Below are 21,993 nucleotides of genomic sequence, written 5' to 3' on the forward strand. Positions count from 1 at the left end.
TCAGCCCATTTCTGATTAGAAGCTGACCAAATTTTGCTTTCAGTTTCAGCACTGAAACCCTTTTGGCCGACAATGACAATGCAATTTCAGTTGAAAACAAAACTCCCTATCCCCTCCAAATAAAATCAGCCCCCTCCCCAGACCTACCTTACAAACCCCGATGGTCTAGTGCAGTGGTTCCCAACCCTGTCCTGGAGGACCACCAGCCAGTCGGGTTTTTGGGATAACCCTAATGAATATCCATGACAGAGATTTGCATATAATAGAGTGTGACAGGCATTCAAATCTGCTCCATGCATATTCATTAGGGCTAGCCTGAAAACCTGACTGGCTGGTGGTCCTCCAGGACAGAGTTGGGAACCACTGGTCTAGTGGCCTAATCAGGCTAGGAATGATCGCCAGTTACTCCTGCCCATGCCAGCTCCGCAGTCAAAATGGCTGCCACCACTTCCTGCAGCAGTTTTGTGAGACTGCCACAGGAGATTATGACAGCCATTTTGAGACTGGGACTCCAGATTAGAACAGTGTTTCTCAACTCAGTCCTGCAGTACTCCCTTGCCTGTCAGGTTTTCAAGATACCCACAATGAATACGCATGAAAGAAATTTGCATATGATGGAGGCAGTACTGTATATGCAAATCAAGTTTATGCAAATTCAGCGTGGCTATCCTGAGAACCGCTTTTAAGAAGCGACAGTCCCTCCCGTATTCATTCTCTCCTTTCCCCCTCATACCTCCCTTTTATTGTTACTTTTGACTTCCATGTAATTTTGAATCTTCCCCTTCCCCAGTACCTTTGGTATCAATTTTAGTCCATAACCTTGTCCTTGTTCTGGCATGATTCTGCCCCATTTTATTTTTTATCTCTTTTCAACCTTCTTATTTTAGCAATTGTAAACCGTCCAGATATTTGTTTGATGGTTGGTATATCAAACTGTACATGAACTTGGAAACACTGATCTAGACTACTGTTGCGCACTAAAGAGCTGCATTTATGAATGCCTACTGACACATGCTATTGATATGGCATAAGTGGGTGCGCCTAAATGGAGACAAGTAGATGCCAACTTACGCTAGCAATTTACTTTTAAGGTCATGCTTACCCCAAATGGTTTGTTTTATCTGATTTTAATTATTTATATGTCTTTAGTTTTCAGTTATTATATCTGGATCTTTAGGGTACGTAAACTTGTCAAGACTTTGGCCCTCTTTTACTAAGGTGCGCTAATCGAATTAGCGCACCCTAAATGCTAACGCGTGCATGTTAGTATATGGATGCATTAGCGTTTAGGGCGCGCTAATTCGATTAGCGTGCGCTAATCGGTTAGCGCACTTTAGTAAAAGAGGGGGATTGTCACAGTTTATAAACTCGGTCTTCTCCTTTTAGAGTACAGTGGTGCCTCGCATAACGGACGCCTCGCACAGCGAACGCTGCGCACAACGAACTTTATGTCTTGATCCGTACAACGAACTTCGTTTCACACAACGAAGTCGCCCGAGCTGCATCCTTCCGCGCAGGCACTGCGCTTAACTGCCCTCTCTCCGCCTGGTTCCCTCTTGCCCCACCGACTCCCCGACACGATCGGGGCAAAAAGGAGCCCAAGCCCTCTTGCCCCGCCGATTCCCCAACTCCCCACACAATATCGGGCCAGGAGGGAGCCCAAGTCCTCCTGGCCACGGCGACCCCCTAACCCCACCCTGCACTACATTACGGGCAGGAGGGATCCCAGGCCCTCCTGCCCTCGACGCAACCCCCCCTCCCCCCAACGACCGCCCCCCCCAAGAACCTCCGACCGCCCCCCCAGCCGACCCGCGACCCCCCTGGCCGACCCCCACGACACCCCCAACCCCCTTCCCCGTACCTTTCTGTAGTTGGCCGGACAGACGGGAGCCAAACCCGCCTGTCCGGCAGGCAGCCAACGACGGAATGAGGCCGGATTGGCCCATCCGTCCCAAAGCTCCGCCTACTGGTGGGGCCTAAGGCGCCTGGGCCAATCAGAATAGGCCCGGGAGCCTTAGGTCCCTCCTGGGGGCGGGGCCTGAGGCACATGGGCCCAACCCGACCATGTGCCTCAGGCCCTGCCCCCAGGAGGGACCTAAGGCTCCCGGGCCTATTCTGATTGGCCCAGGCGCCTTAGGCCCCACCAGTAGGCGGAGCTTTGGGACGGATGGGCCAATCCGGCCTCATTCCGTCGATGGCTGCCTGCCGGACAGGCGGGTTTGGCTCCCGTCTGTCCGGCCAACTACAGAAAGGTACGGGGAAGGGGGTTGGGGGTGTCGTGGGGGTCGGCCAGGGGGGTCGCGGGTCGGCTGGGGGGGCGGTCGGAGGTTCTTGGGGGGAGGGGGGGTTTGCGTCGAGGGCAGGAGGGCCTGGGATCCCTCCTGCCCGTAATGTAGTGCAGGGTGGGGTTAGGGGGTCGCCGTGGCCAGGAGGACTTGGGCTCCCTCCTGGCCCGATATTGTCGGGGAGTTGGGGAATCGGCGGGGCAAGAGGGCTTGGGCTCCCTTTTGCCCCGATCGTGTCGGGGAGTCGGGGGGGCAAGAGGGCTTGAGCTCCCTCTTGCCCCGATCGTGTCGGGGAGTCGGGGGGGGGGCAAGAAGGCTTGAGCTCCCTCTTGCCCCGATCGTGTCGGGGAGTCGGGGGGGCAAGAGGGCTTGAGCTCCCTCTTGCCCCGATCGTGTCGGGGGTGCCAGGGACCACACGGAGTCACCCACCGTACCACCCGATTCGGGTAAGCGCAGGTATCGGTGGGTGGCTTATTTGCGGGGGGGTGCCTTATTTTACATTTTTTTCTAAAAAGGGGGGGCTGTCTTATTTGATGGCCCTGCCTTATCATCGGGGAAACACGGTAGAAAAAAAAAAAAATGAACAGTTAAGTCCCAGTTTTTGCCGCTGAGACTCTGCCCTCTCACTGTAAAATTAGACTCTACTTAGTCTGTCTTTAAATTTAAAAAATGTGTGTTGTTTTAAAAAACAATTATGTTTTTAGATGTATCTAAATAAAAATAATAACCAAAAATTTATCTTTTTTTATGTCATCTTAGCATATTTTATGCTACAGAACGAATTATTTTTTTTAACATGTATTGTTATGGGAAAACGCGTTTCACATAACGAACTTTTCGCATAACAAACTTGCTCCTGGAACGAATTAAGTTCGTTGTGTGAGGCACCACTGTACTTAGAAGATGTTCACGGCATTCTGTCTTTTAGACACGCCTTAGACACTTCACCACGCTAGATGGGTAATCTCTGCCCCTTAATCTCACTGTAGAGTTCTCCAAAATCTGATGCCCTTGGAACTCCTTTTTTATAAATCACATAGCACTAGTCAATATTTATTTATATATTTTCATATTTATCACATCATATATTATCTGTCACGACCACATGTTCACATTTCTTTGCACCAGTCATTTTTGTATACACCAAGTGAAATCACAATGCTTGCTGCACATTGGGCAGGAAAATCAAATTGAAAAATCAATTAATATAATATTAATGAATATTAATTTTGATATATTTAAATGAGGTCTTATGTTTCTATTCTTATTGTCACAGTATGTTTTTAATTTTTTTATAATTCTTAATATTATACTTGAATGTTTTAACAATTATATTACTTCTATTATATAATTTTAGATTGTACGTAGATAGTGTGTTCTATGAAACTGTACCATGTGCTGAAATGTCTCAGTATTTCCTGTTGTGAACCGCCCAGAACTACTGGTTGGGCGGTATACAAGAAAATGAATTATTATTATTATTAGGCAATGCAAAGTTACATTCATTAAATTGTCATTCATAAGACCCCTGAGGAAGACATCATTGTCGAAACACAGACCATGCTGGGTCCATAGCTCCCATATTTTGAGTCCTAGATATATTTTATGCGGACTATTAAATTGTATTTTTAATAAAGCATCTTGAACATCAGCGTTTTTCTGTTTTTGCTGGACTTGTATTTTCTGTGGAGTTTTAAGGGCCAGTTTTTTGCTCTTGCTTCTGAAAACCAAGATGCCATTACACAATCGGTGCTCAGGCACCCAAAATAATTTTTAAAAAATTTGTGGCACCCCTATGTGTGAAGAGATATTAAGTGGAGTCATAGGCATCAGAATGTGAGGCATTGGGGGCCATGGCTCCCCCCCCAAAAAATTGGCAAGTGTGGGAGCAATTCTTTTTACCACCCTGCAAGAATGGTAAAAAGTCTTGCTCCCACAGGGGGGAAAAAACTGCAATTACCGCTCCCCAAGTCACCCTCCCAGCTGCTGGCACATTTTTCTTCTAGGAGAACAGGTCAATCCCTACACAGGCCTGCTCGACAGTGCTCATGGCCTTCCCTGTTGGACCCCTCCTTATGATGCAACTGCTTTGCTTTGCAAAAAAGGAAGTTGCATCATAAAAAGGGGCATAGCAGAGGGAAGGCCTTGAACACCATCAAGCAGGCCTATATACGAATTGGCTCATTCTCGTAGAAGGGATGTTCCAGTAGCAGGGAGGGAGGTGCAGTGCTATGCTGAATTGCTGGACACGCAGGAGGCTGTTGGACCTGCAAGAAGGGGTGGGGCTGGAGCCTGAAACCCGACGGGGAGGGTAAGGGGATGCAAAGCAGAGAGATGATGGGTTGGAGGAAAGGGAACAGGAGGGGGGCTGGGGCTGGAAGGAAGGGAGATAGTAGTGCTTGACCCTCGGAGGGGGACTAGAACTGAAAAGAAGGGAGAGAGCTGCAGGAGGGGCAGCTGGAGGGAAGGGGGAGAGGTGCTACACCTGTGGAAAGGGGGCTGCTGGAGAGAAAATAGAGAGATGCTGGACCTGTTGGGGGAGCTGAAGGGAAGAGAAGGAAAAGAGATGCCATACTATGGGGAAAATACTGAGCACACAACAGAGGGAGGAAGAAAGGGAAGAGAGAAGGAGAAACACAGGGAGGTAAACAGAAATAGAGGGGAAATAATGGGCATGGAGCGGAGAATAGGGACAGGGACACATAGGGAAATGCTGCATGGGAATGGTACATGGACACAGAGGGGCAATGCCAGAAATGGTTGAGGGTATATGGACACAGAGGGAAAGTGCTACATATGCTACTTATTTCCCTATTTGTAAATGTTGATACTTTGCTAACTAAATATATTTAAACTGTAGAATGACCCCCTTTTCTGATGTTATATCCTCCCCCTCCCCTTTTTAAAATTTGTTTTTTGATGATGTAATTATTAACTTTCCCCTCCCCTTCACCCTCAAGTTCATGTTCGTATCTGTAATATGTCCACTTAATGTTCACATTTCCCCTCCCCCTATTATAATTTATTTTAACCTTTCATTTTTAGCATTGTAAATCGGCCAGGTGCAAGTCGATGGTCGGCATATTAAAATTAATTAAACTTGAAACTTGACTTATATTTGAAACATATAAATAAAGACTTTGACTGCAGGAATAGTCAAAGACTTACCGTTCATGTATTTTGTGGCTGAACACATACAGATGTCTGCCCCCAGAGCCAAAGGACGCTGAATGAGAAGAAACAAACATGGTGGAAATGTGCAAAGATGCAGGGGGAAAGTTATCAATGTAGGCAACCATTAAGATGTGTTATTTACCCCAGTTATTAGTAACTAGGGGCTCCTTTTACAAAGGCGTGCTAGCAGGGTTAATGCGCACGATTTTTCATCACGCGCTCACCCCCGCGCTGGCCAAAAACTACTGCCTGCTTAAAAGGAGGCGGTAGCGGCTAGCGCGTCCGGCGGTTTAGCGCACGCTATTACGCGCGTTAAACCGCTAGCACGCCTTTGTAAAAGGAGCCCTAGGTTTCATTGCATAAAATGGGAGCCGTGCTAGAATAGCATCAGCCAGTGATAAAACATGTCTTAAGAGCAGCCCACACTGACATTAGATTCCTTAATTGCAGTAGGCATTAACCTTCTCTGCCTTTTATTTCTTCACCTTCACTCTTAATTTTATAGTTTTTAATGAATGTAGGGTTACCAGATCTCTTAATGGGAAAAAAAAAAAAAAGAGGACATGTGGCCCTGCCCCCTCATCTCTTCTCCTCTGAGTCCAGGCCACATCTGGAGCATGCGCGGATGTTATGATATCATTGCGTCGCATCTATGCGTGCTCGGAGGCCCTCCAGACACAGCTCCGAGCTTGGGGCCTTCCCAAACCCGGACAGACTGTCGAGTTTTGCAAATCCGTCCAGGCACCCAGACAGTCCATAAAAAAGAGGACATGCCCAGATTTCCAAGGCATCTGGTAACCCTAAAGATATGGCAGCAAGAAGGGACATTAGGCCTGGGCCTCACACGGAGAAGGGCCTCTGTTTGGAAAAAGTATTTAGCATTTCTTTCACCTGAACATGGAATTAGTTCAACTACTGGATTTTCCTTAATTATAAGAAGTTTGAAAACTTTGCAGATAATAATATGCCTCAGCTGCTTCTATAAGTACTTTTTTAAATTATGATTTCCAAGACTCTGAGGCCTCCTAATTTGTACTGACTCAAGCACCTGTGCTTCTCTAAAAACAACTGACAGCTGGGTCAGAATTTTATTTTTATCCATTCCAGAGTGGATCAGTTGTGTCCTGGGCTCTGCCCAACATGCCAAATATGGCCTCTTCTGCTTCTTGCAAAATTTAAACTTTCACATGTTCCGATTTTTTTTTTTTTTTCAGTTCAAAAAAATTTTTTATTGGTTTTTGGAAAACATAAAAAAACTGAAGTACAAAAAGAAGAGCTTCCAAGGAAGCACAGGTTATAAACCGGGTGATGACACCCATCCAGTATATCCAATTACATAATAAGAAGTGGCATATAAGCAGTGTTTCACTGGGTGTAAGATTTCTATAGGTTTAAAATTAACCCACAAATACATTAACTTGTGCAAGAACAAAACTTGGTGGGTATGCAGCTGCTGTGGATCAGGGAAGTTTTCATCTTTATTCAAAGATGCTTTTAATACACACTAATGAGCATCTCGCTCGAGGATAACAAATCGTTTCCTGACCTACTATGTTTTCTCCTTTCCCTCTCCTCATTTTTATTTTGATGTAATTACTCCCCCCCCTAAAATAACCCCTTCCTTTCTGCCCTCTTCTCCATTCTTCTAAACTTGTACTTAAGTTGCTATATAGTCATGGTACTGTCCAAATATATTCCACTGTGAATGTTGGCTTGTAACCCGTTCTGAGTTAGCGGGAGGACGGGATAGAAATCGAATTAAATAAATAAAAGTACTCCTTTCCCCTTTTTCCTCTTGCTTTCATGTCAGTTAAGCTCAGTCTGAATTCCCCGTAATGATTTTAATAGAATAGTTTTAATATTTTTTTATACCATTAACCCTATTGTAAATCGTTAAGATATGCATAATTGACGGTATATCAAGAATCTATTAAACTTGAAACTTTTTTGATAGCAAAAGTGAAAAAGGATGAATTTTGCTAGTTTCACCTCTACATAACTTTTCCCCAGCAATGCCAAGAAAGTTTACTTATGTGTAGGTGTTGCCAGCTTTCTGATTATGGCGGGGCCCAGATGTGGACAGAGGGGGTAATGTATTCCCTTCCCCTCCCCCCAGTGCATTAAAAATAATACCTTTGCTGGCAGGGAACCCATTAAATGGTTGGCAGGGATGTCAAAGACCTGCCAGACAAAGAAATTTGCTGCTGAGCTTCTCCCCTTCTCCTCGTGTTGTAGTAACCCAAAGGTCAGCGGGGTGCCTCCAGCTGCTAACTCTGGGACTCCCCAAGTATGCTCAGTTCTTGCACAAACTGAGTATGCATGAGGAGTCTCAGTGTTGGTGACTGGAGGCACTCCGCCGACTTCTGGATTACTGCAGCTGGATTACTGCAGCAGTTCAAGAAAGAATGGCATGGCATGTCTTTGGTTGGAGGGGCTTTGGCATCCCTATCAGCCATTTAATGGGTATAGTGCTGGTTTATAGGGGTCATGAACCCAAAGTGGAGAGCCCAGACCCCCAAGGATCCCCTGTAGCTAAGCCACTGGTGTAGGACCATCTAATGGTGTCTCCATAATTTCTACAAAATCCTGAGTGGAGTCGAACAGGTACAAGTGGATCGATTTTTTTACTCCATCAAAAATTACAAAGACTAGGGGATACACGATGAAACTGCAGGTAAATACTTTTAAAACCAATAGAAGGAAATATTTTTTCACACAGAGAATAGTTAAGCAGTGGTTGTGGTAAAAGCGGATAGCGTAGCTGGTTTTAAGAAAGGTTTGGACAAATTCCTGGAGGAAAAGTCCATAGTCTGTTATTAAGACATGGGGGAAGCCTCTGCTTGCCCTGGATTGGTAGCATGGAATGTTGCTACTCTTTGGGTTTTGGCCAGGTACTAGTGACCTGGATTGGCCACTGTGAGAACAGGCTACTGGGCTTGATGGACCATTGGTCTGACCCAGTACACAGGCTATTCTTATGTTCTTTTCTATTCCACAGAACTTCAGTGAAATTTGTAAATTTCTGCGGTAAGCTAATGAAAATAGAATTCTTCCCTATCTCTCTACTAATTTGCAGATCTGAGTAAATAATCTACAGCTTTATGAATGCCTTACCTGAAAGTAGGCAGACATGAAGGTATTATCCACTGATAAGAGGATCTCGCCATGTTTATGAACAATGTCTGCACAAGCTTTGATGTCAATGACAGTCATCATAGGGTTTGTAGGTGTTTCAAGCCAGACAAGCTGGAAAATTTTTTTAAGAAATTGATTAGTTTGGGGGGGGGGATTAAACATGTTAACCAAAGCATAACCTGACAAAGAAATGACTGATAAACAAAATTATAATAAAAGAAACAATGCAATAATAGTCTTCACTACATTTCTTCAGTATAATACCCCACAGAGGGAAACCTACAGGAGAGAAACCAGTCACGAAAATTATAACCAAGAAAACAGGAGTATTTCCAATCCTTATACAGTAAAGTCTTGATTATCCTATATAAATGGGAGCAACCCATTGTAGGGTAAGTGAAAAGTCAGATAATACGGAAACAATGAAATCCCTTTAAAAAATGAACAGAAAACATACTTTGGGCCCCTTTTACAAAACCATGGTAGCAATTCTGCTGCAGCAAATGCACCAGAGCCCGTTCAGTTCCTATGGGTTTCGGTGCATTTGCCATGACAGAATCGCTATTGTGGCTTTGTATAAGAGGGCCTTTATGCATAAAGAGCAGACAAAAGTGGGGACCAAGGACCCAGGTCCAAAAATTGCTGCACATACTAGAAAAGCATGGTCTCAGCTCAAAAAACATAGCTTCCTTGCAGTGTGTGAAGCCAGAAAACAGGAAGAGAACCTGCATGCTTCTTAATCACGACGCAATGACATCACCATGGGGGTCTTTCAGATATGCCAGATGGTCAGATTAGCAAAGATTGGATAATCGAGACTATACTGTATTTAATATATGTCAACAATATTCATTTATTTATTTAAAAAAATGTATATACTGTCTATATCTGATTGTAAAACCGCTTAAATAACCTTGATAGGCGGTATCTAAAAAAACCTAATAATAGACGGTTTCCATATAAAATATACATAACATAAAATCAACATTACAAAGAGCTGAGTCTTCATGACATTTCTTGCCCTCTTCCATATATTGCCTGTATAAATATATTTGTTGTTGTTTTTTCAAAGAGGTCAAGGCAGATGATTTTAAAATATGCAATGTCATCTCAGTAACAACTATAGAAAAATAGACAAATATAGTACAAAATAGACAGCAGACATAAATTCTCAAAACTGACATTTCGATCACTAAATTAAAAATAAAATCATTTTTCTTACCTTTGCTGTCTGGTGATTTCATGAGTCTCTGGTTGCACTTTCTTCTGACTGTGCATCCAATATTTATTTATTTCTGCCTCCTGCATGCTTCCTCTCCTCCAGACCTCATTCCATGCCCCAACCAACATCTCTCTCTGTCCCTCCATGAATTTAACTTTTCTTCTCCCCCCCTCTCTCACTGCCCTTCTCTTATTCCCTCCCTTTCTGCAAAGGGTGTGGGGAAAGAGAGAGAGAGAGAGATCCAGGGTGCATCTCACCCACTCCCTCTACTGACACTACCAACATTTCTCCCTCCTTTCCACCAGTCCAACATCTTTCTCTCTGCCTCCTACACACTTCCTCTCCTCCAGTCCTGATTCCCTCCCCCCAACCAACAACTCTCTCTCTCCCTCCATAAATTCAACTTTTTACTCTCTGCCCTCTCCCCGTTCCCTTCAGGGTGACATTTCTCCTTCCCTACTTTCTGCCCTCCACATCCATCTCTCTCTCTCTCTCTCTCTCTCTCTCCCTCTCTCCCCATGGGTCCAAAACTTTCTGCCTCCTGCATGCTTCCTCTCCTCCAGACCTCATTCTCTTCCCTAACCAACATCTCTTTCTCTGTTCCTCCATGAGTCAAACTTTTCTTCCAATCTACTCCACCCCTATTGGCAACATGTCTCTCTCTCTCTCTCTCTCATTGTCCATCTGTCTTGAGAGATCCAGGCATCTCTCCCACTCCTGCTACATGCAACATTTCTCCCTCTCTCATCCCCCGGATCATATGCAGCATTATTTTTTACCACTGCCCACCAGCCCCATGCCCATTTCTTCTTCTATCACCCCTCTCCAGCACAATGCCACATCTCTCCCTCCATCACTATGTCCAACATTCCTCCCCCTTGCAATCCCCTTCAATCAGTCCTTCTGTTCCCTCTCCACCACCATATCAAACATTTCTCCCTCTCATCCTTCTCTCCACATGCATCTCTCTCTCCTCTCTCTATGACCAATTGTCCTCTTTCTTCCTTTCACCATGTGCCACCATTTTTCCCTCATTCACACACTCCTACCCAACAATTCTCTCTTTCCATTCCCTACCTCCTATGTCTCAAGTTAGTGCCCCCTTCTGTGTCCCATGCTCATGCCCCTCCCTTCCATCTGTTTCAAGTTTGTGCCCCCTCCCCTTCTCCCTCCCCCTCCCTGCACATAAGTATCTGCCCATCCGTAGAAGCTGCTGCTGTTTCCGAGGATCCCTCCCTCCCTGGCCGCCTTTTCTGCCCCCCTCCCCCCCCCCGAAGCTGACCCAGTTCTTGTTCGAGCCGCACTCACTCCCTTCTTTCTTCAGCAGCATTCTTTTCAGGGACTGTGCAGGCAGCAATTCACACGCTCCACATGGCTGACCCACAATCCTTCCCTCTGATGTCAACTCTTGACATCAGAGAGGTTTCCAGGTCAGCTACTTACGTGCAGCGTGGAAATTGCTGCCTGCACCATCCCTGCAAGGAGTGCCACTGAAGACTGAAGGAGCGAGTGCGGCTTAAACAAGAAATGGGTCGGTTTTGGCAGGGGGGGGGGACACAGGTGGGCAAGGAGGAAGGAATCCCCGGTTGCAGCAGGGGATGGGCAGGAAGGCAAGATCCCTGCCAGCAACTTCTATGGATGGGAGGGAATATCCTCCATGGTGGCCAGGCTGCCTACCCCCAACAAGAAGCCCTGTTGAGAAACACTTCTGTAACGATTTCAACATTCTTAGTGGAGCATATGGGAATATGGGATAGTAAGCGAATTTAGATAAATTGGTTGCTACAAATGTAATGATTTATGTGTTAACATCAACATTTTAAACTGAATTCTATATGATATTGGCAACCAATGATAATAAAAAGGTATAATGGTGTTACATGATCAAATTTGCCCTTATGAGCCAACAATTTAATGGCTGTATTTTGGAGCGTTTGAAGGCACCTAATGTTAAATTTGGATAAACCAGCATAAGCCAAATTGCAATAATCAATCTTAGAAATTATAAATGCATGATCTGATTTTAGATTGTAAGCCGCCCAGAAGGTAAGATATGAATAAACTTGGAAACTTTATGCTTTTGTCATTCTTCAAGCTTTTTGCTTTGATTGGTATCTTACATTGCTGCTTTGGCATTTTGCCATTGGTGTTGAGCTATGTTGTGAGTTTACCTCACCTTGGAAAAAAGCCCAGCATGTTCAAGCGTGGTGGCTCTAGTTCTTTTTGAACTGTGTGCTTGAAACCTCACACTGAGGACATACTTCACTATGTCTGGAATGCAGTCTATACTGTATAGACTGTGTCTGAATGCAAGAGGGCCTGGGATAGGCATGTGGGATCTCTCAGGGAGAGAAAGAGATAATGGTTACTGTGGATGGGCCATTTGGCCTTTGTTTCTATTATATCATTCTGGTGTTTGATTTGTAGTTGGGTTTCTCCCCTTCACCTTTTGGTAAATACTGCTCAGTTTGTGACTTTCCAGAATTTTGGCAGTTGTTAAGGTTTTTTTCTGTTTTTGATTGCTATTTCTTCGGGCATTTGCCCAGGACATCAAAGGGCATACTCTCTTTGAGCTACATAGCTGTGATTCGTCAACTCCATGGGCATTTCCCTGCACGTATATACCCGATTATGCTAATATCCTATAACAGAACACAGGCAAGAACAAAACATGGTGGGTCTGCAAGGATGTCAAAACACTGCCAGCCATAGAAATTTGCTGTTGAGCTGCTCCCCTCCTCCTTGCACTGCTGTAGTCAGTCAGTGGGGGGGCCTCCAGCTGCCAACTCTGGGACTCCCTGAGAATGCTCAGTTCTTGTACAAACTGAGTATGCTTGAGGAATCCCAGCGTTGGTGGCTTAGTGGCTGGCAGGGAAGTCCTTTATAGAACAGGCTCCACATAGATGCTTTCTAGGACCTACATGTAGGCAGCCTTTATAGAATTGCCCTACACATAGATAATTTTGTAAAGGATTTTTCACATTTAAACCCTGTTTTATCACTTAAATGGCTTCTTATAAAATTACTCGGAAGGTTACACATATATAGGGTCCCCAGACATGTCCTCCTTTTGAGGATATGTCCGGACAGCTTTTCAAAACCCAGCACTTTGTCCGGGTTTTGAAAAGCTTCCAACAAATCCCCGTCGGGCAGGAGGGCATCCACGCCTGTGACGCAATGACATCATGTGCGTGTGAAGTCATCACGCCACATCTGCACATGCGTGAATGCCCTCCTGCCCCACAAAAGCAGGCAGCAGGGGACGGGATAGGTGAAACTGGGAGGGCCTGGGCTGGGTCTAGGGGTCCGGATTTTCCGTTTGGAAAATCTGGTAACCCTACTACACATGTGAAAGCATGTGCGGTGCCAAGAACGTGCATATGGCTACACAGCTCGAGATTAGACTTGTTTAAGGATGAGGCCATGGTTGAAGCATGGGTGGAGCCATGATTTACAACATTTACAACACAAACACATACATTTACATCTGCTTCTGAGCTTTTTTTTCCTTGTGCACAGTAGTGGGTTTAGCCCAGGTTGAAACTTGTTATTTTGGATAGTGGAGTTTTTATGCCTGTGATAATAGCTGAGCGGCTAAATATCCGTTTGGATTGCTGTCTCTTATATAAATTGCTTGAGGTTTTTTTTCTCCACTGTCATGAAATGCAGTTCTCTCAGGGCAGCTCCACCACTGGCTGGTAACATTTTTTTGAGAAATTTTTGTAAGTGGCCAGCGTTTCACGATCTGCCGATCATTTCTTCAGGGCTCTTAAGCGTTATTAATACTTAAGAGCCCTGAAGAAATGATCAGCAGATCGTGAAACGTTGGCCACCGTCGGCTTTGATTGATTTAGAGAGAAAGCAGCAGCCACCTTAATACAAAGATAAGTGCTGCTCTTTTTTTGGCATTATCATATAAAGTATAATATAGGGGTTTTTCGCCGATGATAGAAAGCTGTAGGGGAGTTAAAAAAACAATTTAAGCTCCCTTGCATAGCTCCAGAGAAATGTTTGCTCTGCAGCATCTGAAGCGTTTTCCCCCTTTTTTTTTTTTTTTGCAACATTTGGTTGTAGTTTGATGTTGACTAGGGGGTAAAGTTTTGAGCATTTGTGCCACCAGTGCACATTTAAACTGGAGCTACTATGTGATTTATTTGAGACAGATTTGCATACAGTGGAAGCAGTGTATGCAAATTTCTCATGCATATTCATTGTGGATATCTTGAAAACCTGTCTGGCTAGGTTGAGAACCCCTGATTTAACGCAATGTACTCTTCCAATTTCTAATATTAAGAATTTCTCTCTCCTGTGCTTTACAATATTGATCCAAACTAGGATTACCAAGGCTGAATTAGTTAAAGACAAAAATTTGATGAATAGAAAACTCCATAAAAGATCTCCAAGAAACCAGTTGGTTACCTTGGTCCTGGGGGTTATTGCAGCCTCTAACATTTCCAGATCAGAACAGTCAACAAAAGAAACATTCAGACCTATTTCATTGGCAATTCTTCTGAAATACCTGTTTGTACCTGACAGGAAAAAAAAATAGCACCTTGTCAGAAAGCTTCAGTTAAAAGGTAGCCTTGAACAGCATTCAGACAGAAAAGTAGGGATAAATATTCAGCTAGCAGTGGTCAGTGTTTTGCAGACCGCCACTGGCATTATTCCCAAATATTCATGTCCGGGCTTCAACACTGAAAATATGATTTATGTGGTGCCGACTGACATATGGCCGCTTAAGTCAATATTCAGAACTTAAGCGGCCATGGGTTGCCACATAAAGACAGGACTGTGTTTTAGGTGGTCCCATTTATGCAGTTACCCTGGCCAGTCAAGTGCTGAATATTGGCACTTAGAAACATAGAAACATGATGGCAGACAAAAGCCAAATGGCCCATCTAGTCTGCCCTTAACCGGCCAAGTGTCAACTCTGCCCTGGAACACCCCTCAAATAGTTGGCATTCATATACACATCTCCCTTCATATTCACAGGGGTTAGGGGTACAGCTCCTTCACAAATATTAAAAAATCACAAAGAACTTTAGGGCTTCCACCCTGACTCCCTCCCTCATCCTGGACCCCTCCACAGCTTACCTTTGAAGCCCTGATAGTGTAGTGGTGAAGCGGGGCAGGAATGATCTTCCCATGATCCTGCCCCGTACAAAAATAGCTGCCAAACCGTTCCCACAGCAGTCTCACGAGACTGCGGGAACTCGGAAGACCGACACGGGAACTTGCAGTAGCCATTTTTGATCTTGGATCTGCATGGGGCAGGAGCAAAGGAAAATCACTCCTGCCCTACTTTACCGCTACACCACCAGAACTTCAAGAGTAAGCTATGGAGGCGGGAGAGAGGCTGCCTATTAGGAGACTCATGAATAACCAAATTTGCGAATCCCAAAACTGTGACTATGGAGGGAGATCACTGGCTCCTGCCCATTCTTTCTCCTCAGCAAAAATGGGCACCGAGACTTCCAGCGGCAGTCTTGCGAGGCTTTGGGAGCAAGTGGGAATCATTCCTGCTTCAACATGCTGCTAAACCACCAGGAAATCATGGTAGGCCTGGGGGTTTTTACTCTTTTGAGGGAGGGAGGGAACACTAGCTTCTGGACAATGTGGTGGGAGTAGGGGTGTGGGTGCAGGTATGCACTGTAGTCTGCCGGTTCAGGGGGGGTTGTTGGCAGTAGAGGGAGGAAGATTCCCGGGAGGGAAGGCACCACAGGGAAAGCAAGGGGAGGAATGGTAGAATATAAACCCTCCGGTATATATTAGTTACCATTTTTCCCCAGAAAAGGGAGGATAGGCAAAAACAGTACCTTGGTTTATACTCAAGTATATATGGTATATTCTTATAGAATAACACTCTTAAAGCTTATGAATGTACCATTCTTGTCAGTAGACTAGCTAAAGGCAGGAGGGTAATGGGATTTGATATACACTTCTCCCTCCGTATTCGCTGTGATAGGGGATTAACAGACCCACGAATACAGAAAAACCGCGAATAGCTTTTTCATATGTTATTCATTGTTTTCTATTAAAAGCCATCATGGATATGGTGAAAACGCGAATAACATGGTGGGAGACCTGGCCTGTTCCTGAAGGAGAGGCAAAATTTGGTGAAGAAAGTGCTGGGAATCAGCTATTTTCTCTGTGCATGCTGGGAATCAGCGATTTCTCTATGCAAGCTGATGTAATTGGGGGGGAGGAGCCAGCAAGCTAAAAACCATGAATAATCGAAACCGTGAATAGAGGGAGAAGTGTACTGCCTTTCTGTGGTACCAGTAGTTTACATTTATTATTATTTGCAGGTACTTTCTCTGATCCTAGAGGTCTCGAAATCTAAGATTTGTACCCAGGGAAATGGAGGAGTAAGTGACTTGCCCAGTGTCACAAAAACCTACAGTGGGAATTGAACCAGGCTCCCCAGGATCTCAGCCCACTGCACTAACCATTAGGCTACTTCTCCACTCCAGTTTTTCTGTGCAGGTCTAAGGCTACAAATAAGTTAGGATCCAACCCAAACCATTTTAATTTTTTTGCACACTCACCTCCATATACATCACTTGTACAGATGATATGGTCTCCTGCTTTCCAGAGATGTGCAATGTTCACAGTAGCAGCTAACCCAGAAGCATACGCCAAACCTTCAAAGAAATACATTTTAAAAACCACTTTTAAATGTTTTGGGGGTTTTTTTAGTAAAAAAGAAGAGAATTTCCCTTTTTGTTATACTTATCAATCCCTGGTCCAAGCTGGTAATGCTGGCTGCTGCTAGTGAAAGACTTTACTGTGCTCAATCAGATGTGTTACTGCTTTCAAGGGCTGAAAACTGCTAGTTTCACTTATACACTTTATCAGGACACATGAAAAACATATTGCTATCAAAACCAGAGGTCAAATGTAGGTCTATATAGAGAGATGTAGATATAGATATATATATAGATACACATGTGTAATTAAATTGTCATTTGTTTCAGTGACTACAGATGTGGCTCTTTGGATGTGGGCAGATACAGCACAAAATACTAAGATCTTGTGATGATTTGAGATTCAGGGTAGAGAATGACACGGTGACAAAATTCAACACCGTTCCCGTCCCCGTGGATAACTGCGGGAAACCATCTTCATGTCATTCTTTAAGGAGAGAGGGAAGAATCAGAGTATAATTGGGCAGAACCACTGACCCGCAAGCTTTGCTTTGAAGAATGCTGGTGTAGAAGGACCGAGGTTGAAATGGACACTAGAAAATGACATGGGATTATTTCCCGCGGTTATCCGCGGGGACGGGAACGGTGATGAATTTTGTCACCGTGTCATTCTCTAATTCAGGGTTTACAGTTATTTGCATATATCATACAGTTAGAAACTGCAAGCTCTTCAGTCTCAATATGATTTATATGCACAATCAGCATGTAACTGTGGTAATTCTAGAATTAATGCATGCCAACAAGTGCTGACCTCCTGGAACGTGTGCATTTATCAAACCAGAACTAATCTGGTCTCTTTAGGGTCACTTTAGGATCTCTAGATTACCTCAGGCCAATCACATGTCCCCATGATGTTGATATATTTGAATGTCTGCTCTGATCAACTTTCAGTGGTAATTTCTGTACCTACCATGGTGACTACAGAAAGGGAACCTGAGGAACAGCTATCACATCCAAGGAAGGCAGCAGGCATACAAATTATCCACTCCCAACTTGGGGAGGTAGTGACAAAAATAATATGAGACTCTTTCAAAAATAAATGAGACCCAATGTGTTTCAAATAATTCTACCAAAAACTGTGACAAGGTTTAATTTCTTGTCTGACAGTTTCCTTGCTATTTCAATCAAAATCAGCTTGTTGGGTATTATATTCACATCTGTCTGATTATCTTTTATTCCTCTTTTTATATCCTTTCCCACTAAGCCTGTCCATCGCCATTAAGCCTGTCCATCGTTCACTAAGCCTGTCCATCGCCAAAGACAGTACTCAGAAGGGGCTCCTTCTAGAGCTCTGCAATCATGTATCCTAGTCAATAGGAGTCACTATTGAGTGACAACTGGGGCTCTCTCTCAATAGGAGGTCTGAGCTAAATCCAGTACACATCGCTGTCACTGAACCAGACCAGTGTACAAGTTCTACATGCACAAGTAACTCAATGTATACAGTCTTAAAGAATTCATCTTCTAGCTAGCTCTAAAGGTCTTTGCATGCTGCAAAAATAAAAACCATCTTATTGTGGGAAGCATAACAAAGCTTAACAACTCATAAAAGATTTATTTATGACAATCCGGACTATGCACGTGGAGGGGCATAATTTAAAAAAAACGTCTAAGTCCCCTTTTGGCCTAAGGCCCTAAACGCTGAAAGTAGCAGCAGGGAAAATTTCCATTCTCAAAAAAAACATCCAAAAGGGGTTTTTTTTTTTTTAGAATGGCCTACCTCTATGTTCAGCAGTTTAAACGCCCAGACCACCACTACATCTAAACTTACAACACATTATCAACCCAAAAATAGCCTAAGTCCCAAATGTCCAAAATAAGACCTTTTGGGTGAAGGAGTGGCTAGTCCTTCACCTAAAAGCTGGATTCTGTAACCAGCGTCTGTCAAAAACAACACTGGTTACAGAATCCACCCCCCCCCCGTAACGATCGCGGCAGGAGAGATGGCTCATCTCCTCTGCCGCGATCGCAATTGCTCCCCCACCCTGAACTGCCGCAACCCGCGGCAGAAGAGCTGCCCAATCTCTCCTGCCATGGTTCGTGGCAGTTCAGATCGCGATCGCATCAGGAGAGATGGCCAATCTCTTCTGCCGTAATTGTGATTTACCTCCCCAAAACAATACCAGCAACCCCCCCACCTCCCTTAAAATATGGGAAGGAGGGATCCCAGGCCCTCCTGCCCACAACGTACCCCCCATGACCGCCCCACCAAACCCCTGATCGGCTCCCCCGAACCCCCGACCTTCCCCAGGGGGCCCGATTGGGGGTTTGAGGGGGTGGTCTTGGGGGGGTGCATCGTGGGAAGGAGGGCCTCGGATCCCTCCTACCTGTATTTTAAGGGGGTGGTGGGGGTCGAAGGGCTCACGCCTCGGCAGGAGGGGTTGGGCTCCCTCCTGCTGGAATTGGTTCAGGGATGCAGGGTGGATCACAATAGGAGAGATTGGGCATCTCTCCTGCCATGGGTCATGGCAGTTTGGAGTGGGGGATCGCGGCAGGGGAGATAAGTCATCTCTCCTGCCGCAATCATTGCAGGGGGTGGGGTGGGCAGGTTGCCAGGGCCACTGAGCTGATCGCGGCAGCCGCGATCAGCTCAACGGCCCCTTTTCGGAACTTATACCTGTTTTAACTTGGTCTAAGTCAAAACGTATAAGTTCCGAATGGGCAACCTGCTCAAGTTTTTAGTTATACTTGCAGTACGACTAAGTCTAGGTCGGTACTCGGATGATCTGGCTTTTTGATCGTCCAAGTACCGATTTAGGCCACTTTTTTTTTTATTGAGCAGGTTATAGAATCTTGTTTCTCACAGTTAAGAGAAAAGTACATGCTGGCCTAGGCAAACTATGTGCCAGAGGTTCTCTGGAATCAGATATTGCATTATGCACCATGTTTCATATCAGTCTGCGTACTTGGAATTATGTTTACAAAAAAAATGCTGACAACTTACTATATTTAGCACCATCAAGCGCTGCTACAGCCTTCTCCAGACAGTTCCTGGTAGGATTTCCACTGCGACTGTATTCATAGCCCTGAAAAGTAAATAAGATGTCACAGGTACACTAAGGCAGAAGATATTCTTAGAAGTGCAGTACTGTAGTTTTAGTTTGAAGTGCAGTGTTTATAACATACCAAAGATTAAAATCACAACTGAGCTTTTAAGATTCTATCAAGAAGAGGCAAATCTGACAGAGTAAAGCTTATGTCATAACTAAAGGCTCTGTAAAACAAGAAACAGCTAGCTGCTTAAATCCGGAAACAACTAGTCAGCTTGGCAAGTTAAGCCATGTGCAATCATAATTATGCAACATAACTATTGCTAAGGCCTTACATCACTTTTAGAGAAAGGAGTGTTTTAAAACAGCTTATCTAGTGAATTTTGCTCTTTGAAGCACTTAGAGATCCATCCAGGCAACCCAGTTGACCAAACTGAGAAACTCTTTCAGAACAACACTACACAGTGACTTTGATGAGAGCAATAAGAGATTAAGGGTCTCATTTTCAAAACAGATAAAACAGCTAAAAAAGGCATAAGGTGGCATTTGGACGGTTAAATTGCTAAAACATTCAAATCATCATTTTTGAAACCTAATTTCTAGATGGTTTTCTAAGCTGTTCACCTAAATCCCAAACGGGCATGTTAGAAGTATAGCTGGGGGCGGGACAAAAGAAGGCTTAGGACCTGGACATTTTGTAAAATGTTTATCGCTACAAAACGTCCAGGTCACAATTTGGACATTTGGGGGTTACGCCTGTGGATGGTCATCAGTGGCTTGTTGCATGCTTTGCAGCCCCGCAGACCAAACTGTAGACATTGGCGACGAACTGTTGATGATCTGACACGATACTCGTCTGACCACTAACGCAGAATGGTCAATGAAATGCATTCAAGTGCATGTTTTTGGCGTGATGTTGATGCATGTGGATGACCAGACCAAGGCTTTTCTACCACTGAACCTATTGTTGTGTTCTTTTGTACAATTTTTACTACTGTGCTGGAGATCTGACGGCAAGAAAATCCTCTCTCTCGCTCATCACTGACATTTGAACAATACTTATGTAAGCAAAATTGTAAATTTAGAAACAAGTGGTGAACAGACAAAGCTATCGGGTCAATAAAGAAATTAAAATAAAAAGGTCAGAAAGTTGAAAGAATGTAAAATTGACAAGTGGTTCCAGACTTTTGCACACCAGTATATTCTTTTTTGGGATCCCATCAGGTACTGGAGACTTGGATTGTCCACTGTTGAAAAAAGGATACTGGGATTGATGAACCTTTGGTCTGTCCCAGTATAGCAATACTTATGTAAGCAAAATAGAACATGTTCAGATGTGTGCTGCAACACCCCCCATGTTTGCTGCAAGTTTTCAATGCATATAATTTGGATATGTGATGAAGTGTTGCATGATGAAATCTCTGTAGTAGTGAAGTGTCACGTGATGAATTGGCTCAGTGATGAAGTGTCATCAAACCATGCAAAAGAAAGCATCTTGTCATGATGTGTACTTTAATGCGTGTGGTAACAAGAGGCTTTCGATTCACCTATTACAGGGTTTAACTCATGAGACACCCTCCTGAAAGGTAACTGCATGAATTGTATAAGTATCTAATCTAATCTAATCCTTAGGTTTGTATACCGCATCATCTCCACGTTCGTAGAGCTCGACGCAGTTTACAGTAGGAGAAATAGGAAGGAACTATAACAGAGGGTTAGAGGTAGAAGTGTGAATAAAATTTTGAGGACTTGGGATGCCAAGATATAAGAATTTCCTTGATTCCTAAGTTGGAGGAAGACTTACATTTTTTGAGAAAAGCCAGGTTTTCAGATGTTTGCGGAAAACTTAGAGAGAGCTCAAGTTCCGAAGAGGGGAGGTAAGGTTGCTCCAAAGCTCAGTGATTTTGAAGTGGAGGGAGGTCCCTAGCTTTCCTGTGTGGGAAATGCCTTTTAGCGAGGGGAAGGATAGTTTTAATTTGTGGGAGGATCTGGTGGTATTAGGGTTTGAGGAATTCCAAGAAAGAGGGATAAAGAGAGGGAGGATACCATATAGGATTTTGAAAGCTAAACAGGCGCATTTATAGTGGACCCTGGCGATTATCGGAAGCCAGTGGAGCTTGGCTAGGAGCGGGGAGACATGGTCAAATTTACTTTTAGCGAAGATGAGCTTGGCCGCGGCATTCTGAATCCGTTGGAGTCTGTGGAGGTTTTTCTTAGTTAGGCTTAAGTAGATAGAGTTGCAATAGTCCAATCTGGAGAGGATGATGGAGTGGACAAGGAGGGTAAAATGTTTTTGATGGAAGTAGGATCTAACTTTCCTCAGCATATGAAGGCTGAAAAAGCATTTTTTTACCAAGTATCTATGTTAGGATGAGGAGGAGATGGAATTTTATAACACTCTACTGTGCTTGTTAAAGATTGTTACCCTATTAAACATTAATTTGTTATTTGTGCAAGTAAAGATTCTTATATTTGTCAGA

At 44.2% G+C, this 21,993-nt stretch overlaps 1 protein-coding gene across 1 annotated transcript in view; it reads right to left on the reverse strand.

Moving 5' to 3' along the window:
* Positions 1-21,993, reverse strand: part of CTH (cystathionine gamma-lyase) — a 60,874-nt gene that overhangs the window by 35,902 nt on the left and 2,979 nt on the right. The window contains exons 2-6 of the mRNA XM_033917229.1: positions 19,468-19,549; positions 16,365-16,460; positions 14,236-14,345; positions 8,574-8,705; positions 5,454-5,511 (exon numbers count right to left, since the gene is read on the reverse strand). Of these exons, the coding sequence (XP_033773120.1) occupies positions 5,454-5,511; positions 8,574-8,705; positions 14,236-14,345; positions 16,365-16,460; positions 19,468-19,549 (478 nt within the window). The remainder of the gene's footprint in view (positions 1-5,453; positions 5,512-8,573; positions 8,706-14,235; positions 14,346-16,364; positions 16,461-19,467; positions 19,550-21,993) is intronic.

The sequence above is a fragment of the Geotrypetes seraphini genome, chromosome 12, assembly GCF_902459505.1.
Source record: "Geotrypetes seraphini chromosome 12, aGeoSer1.1, whole genome shotgun sequence".
Taxonomy (NCBI): domain Eukaryota; kingdom Metazoa; phylum Chordata; class Amphibia; order Gymnophiona; family Dermophiidae; genus Geotrypetes; species Geotrypetes seraphini.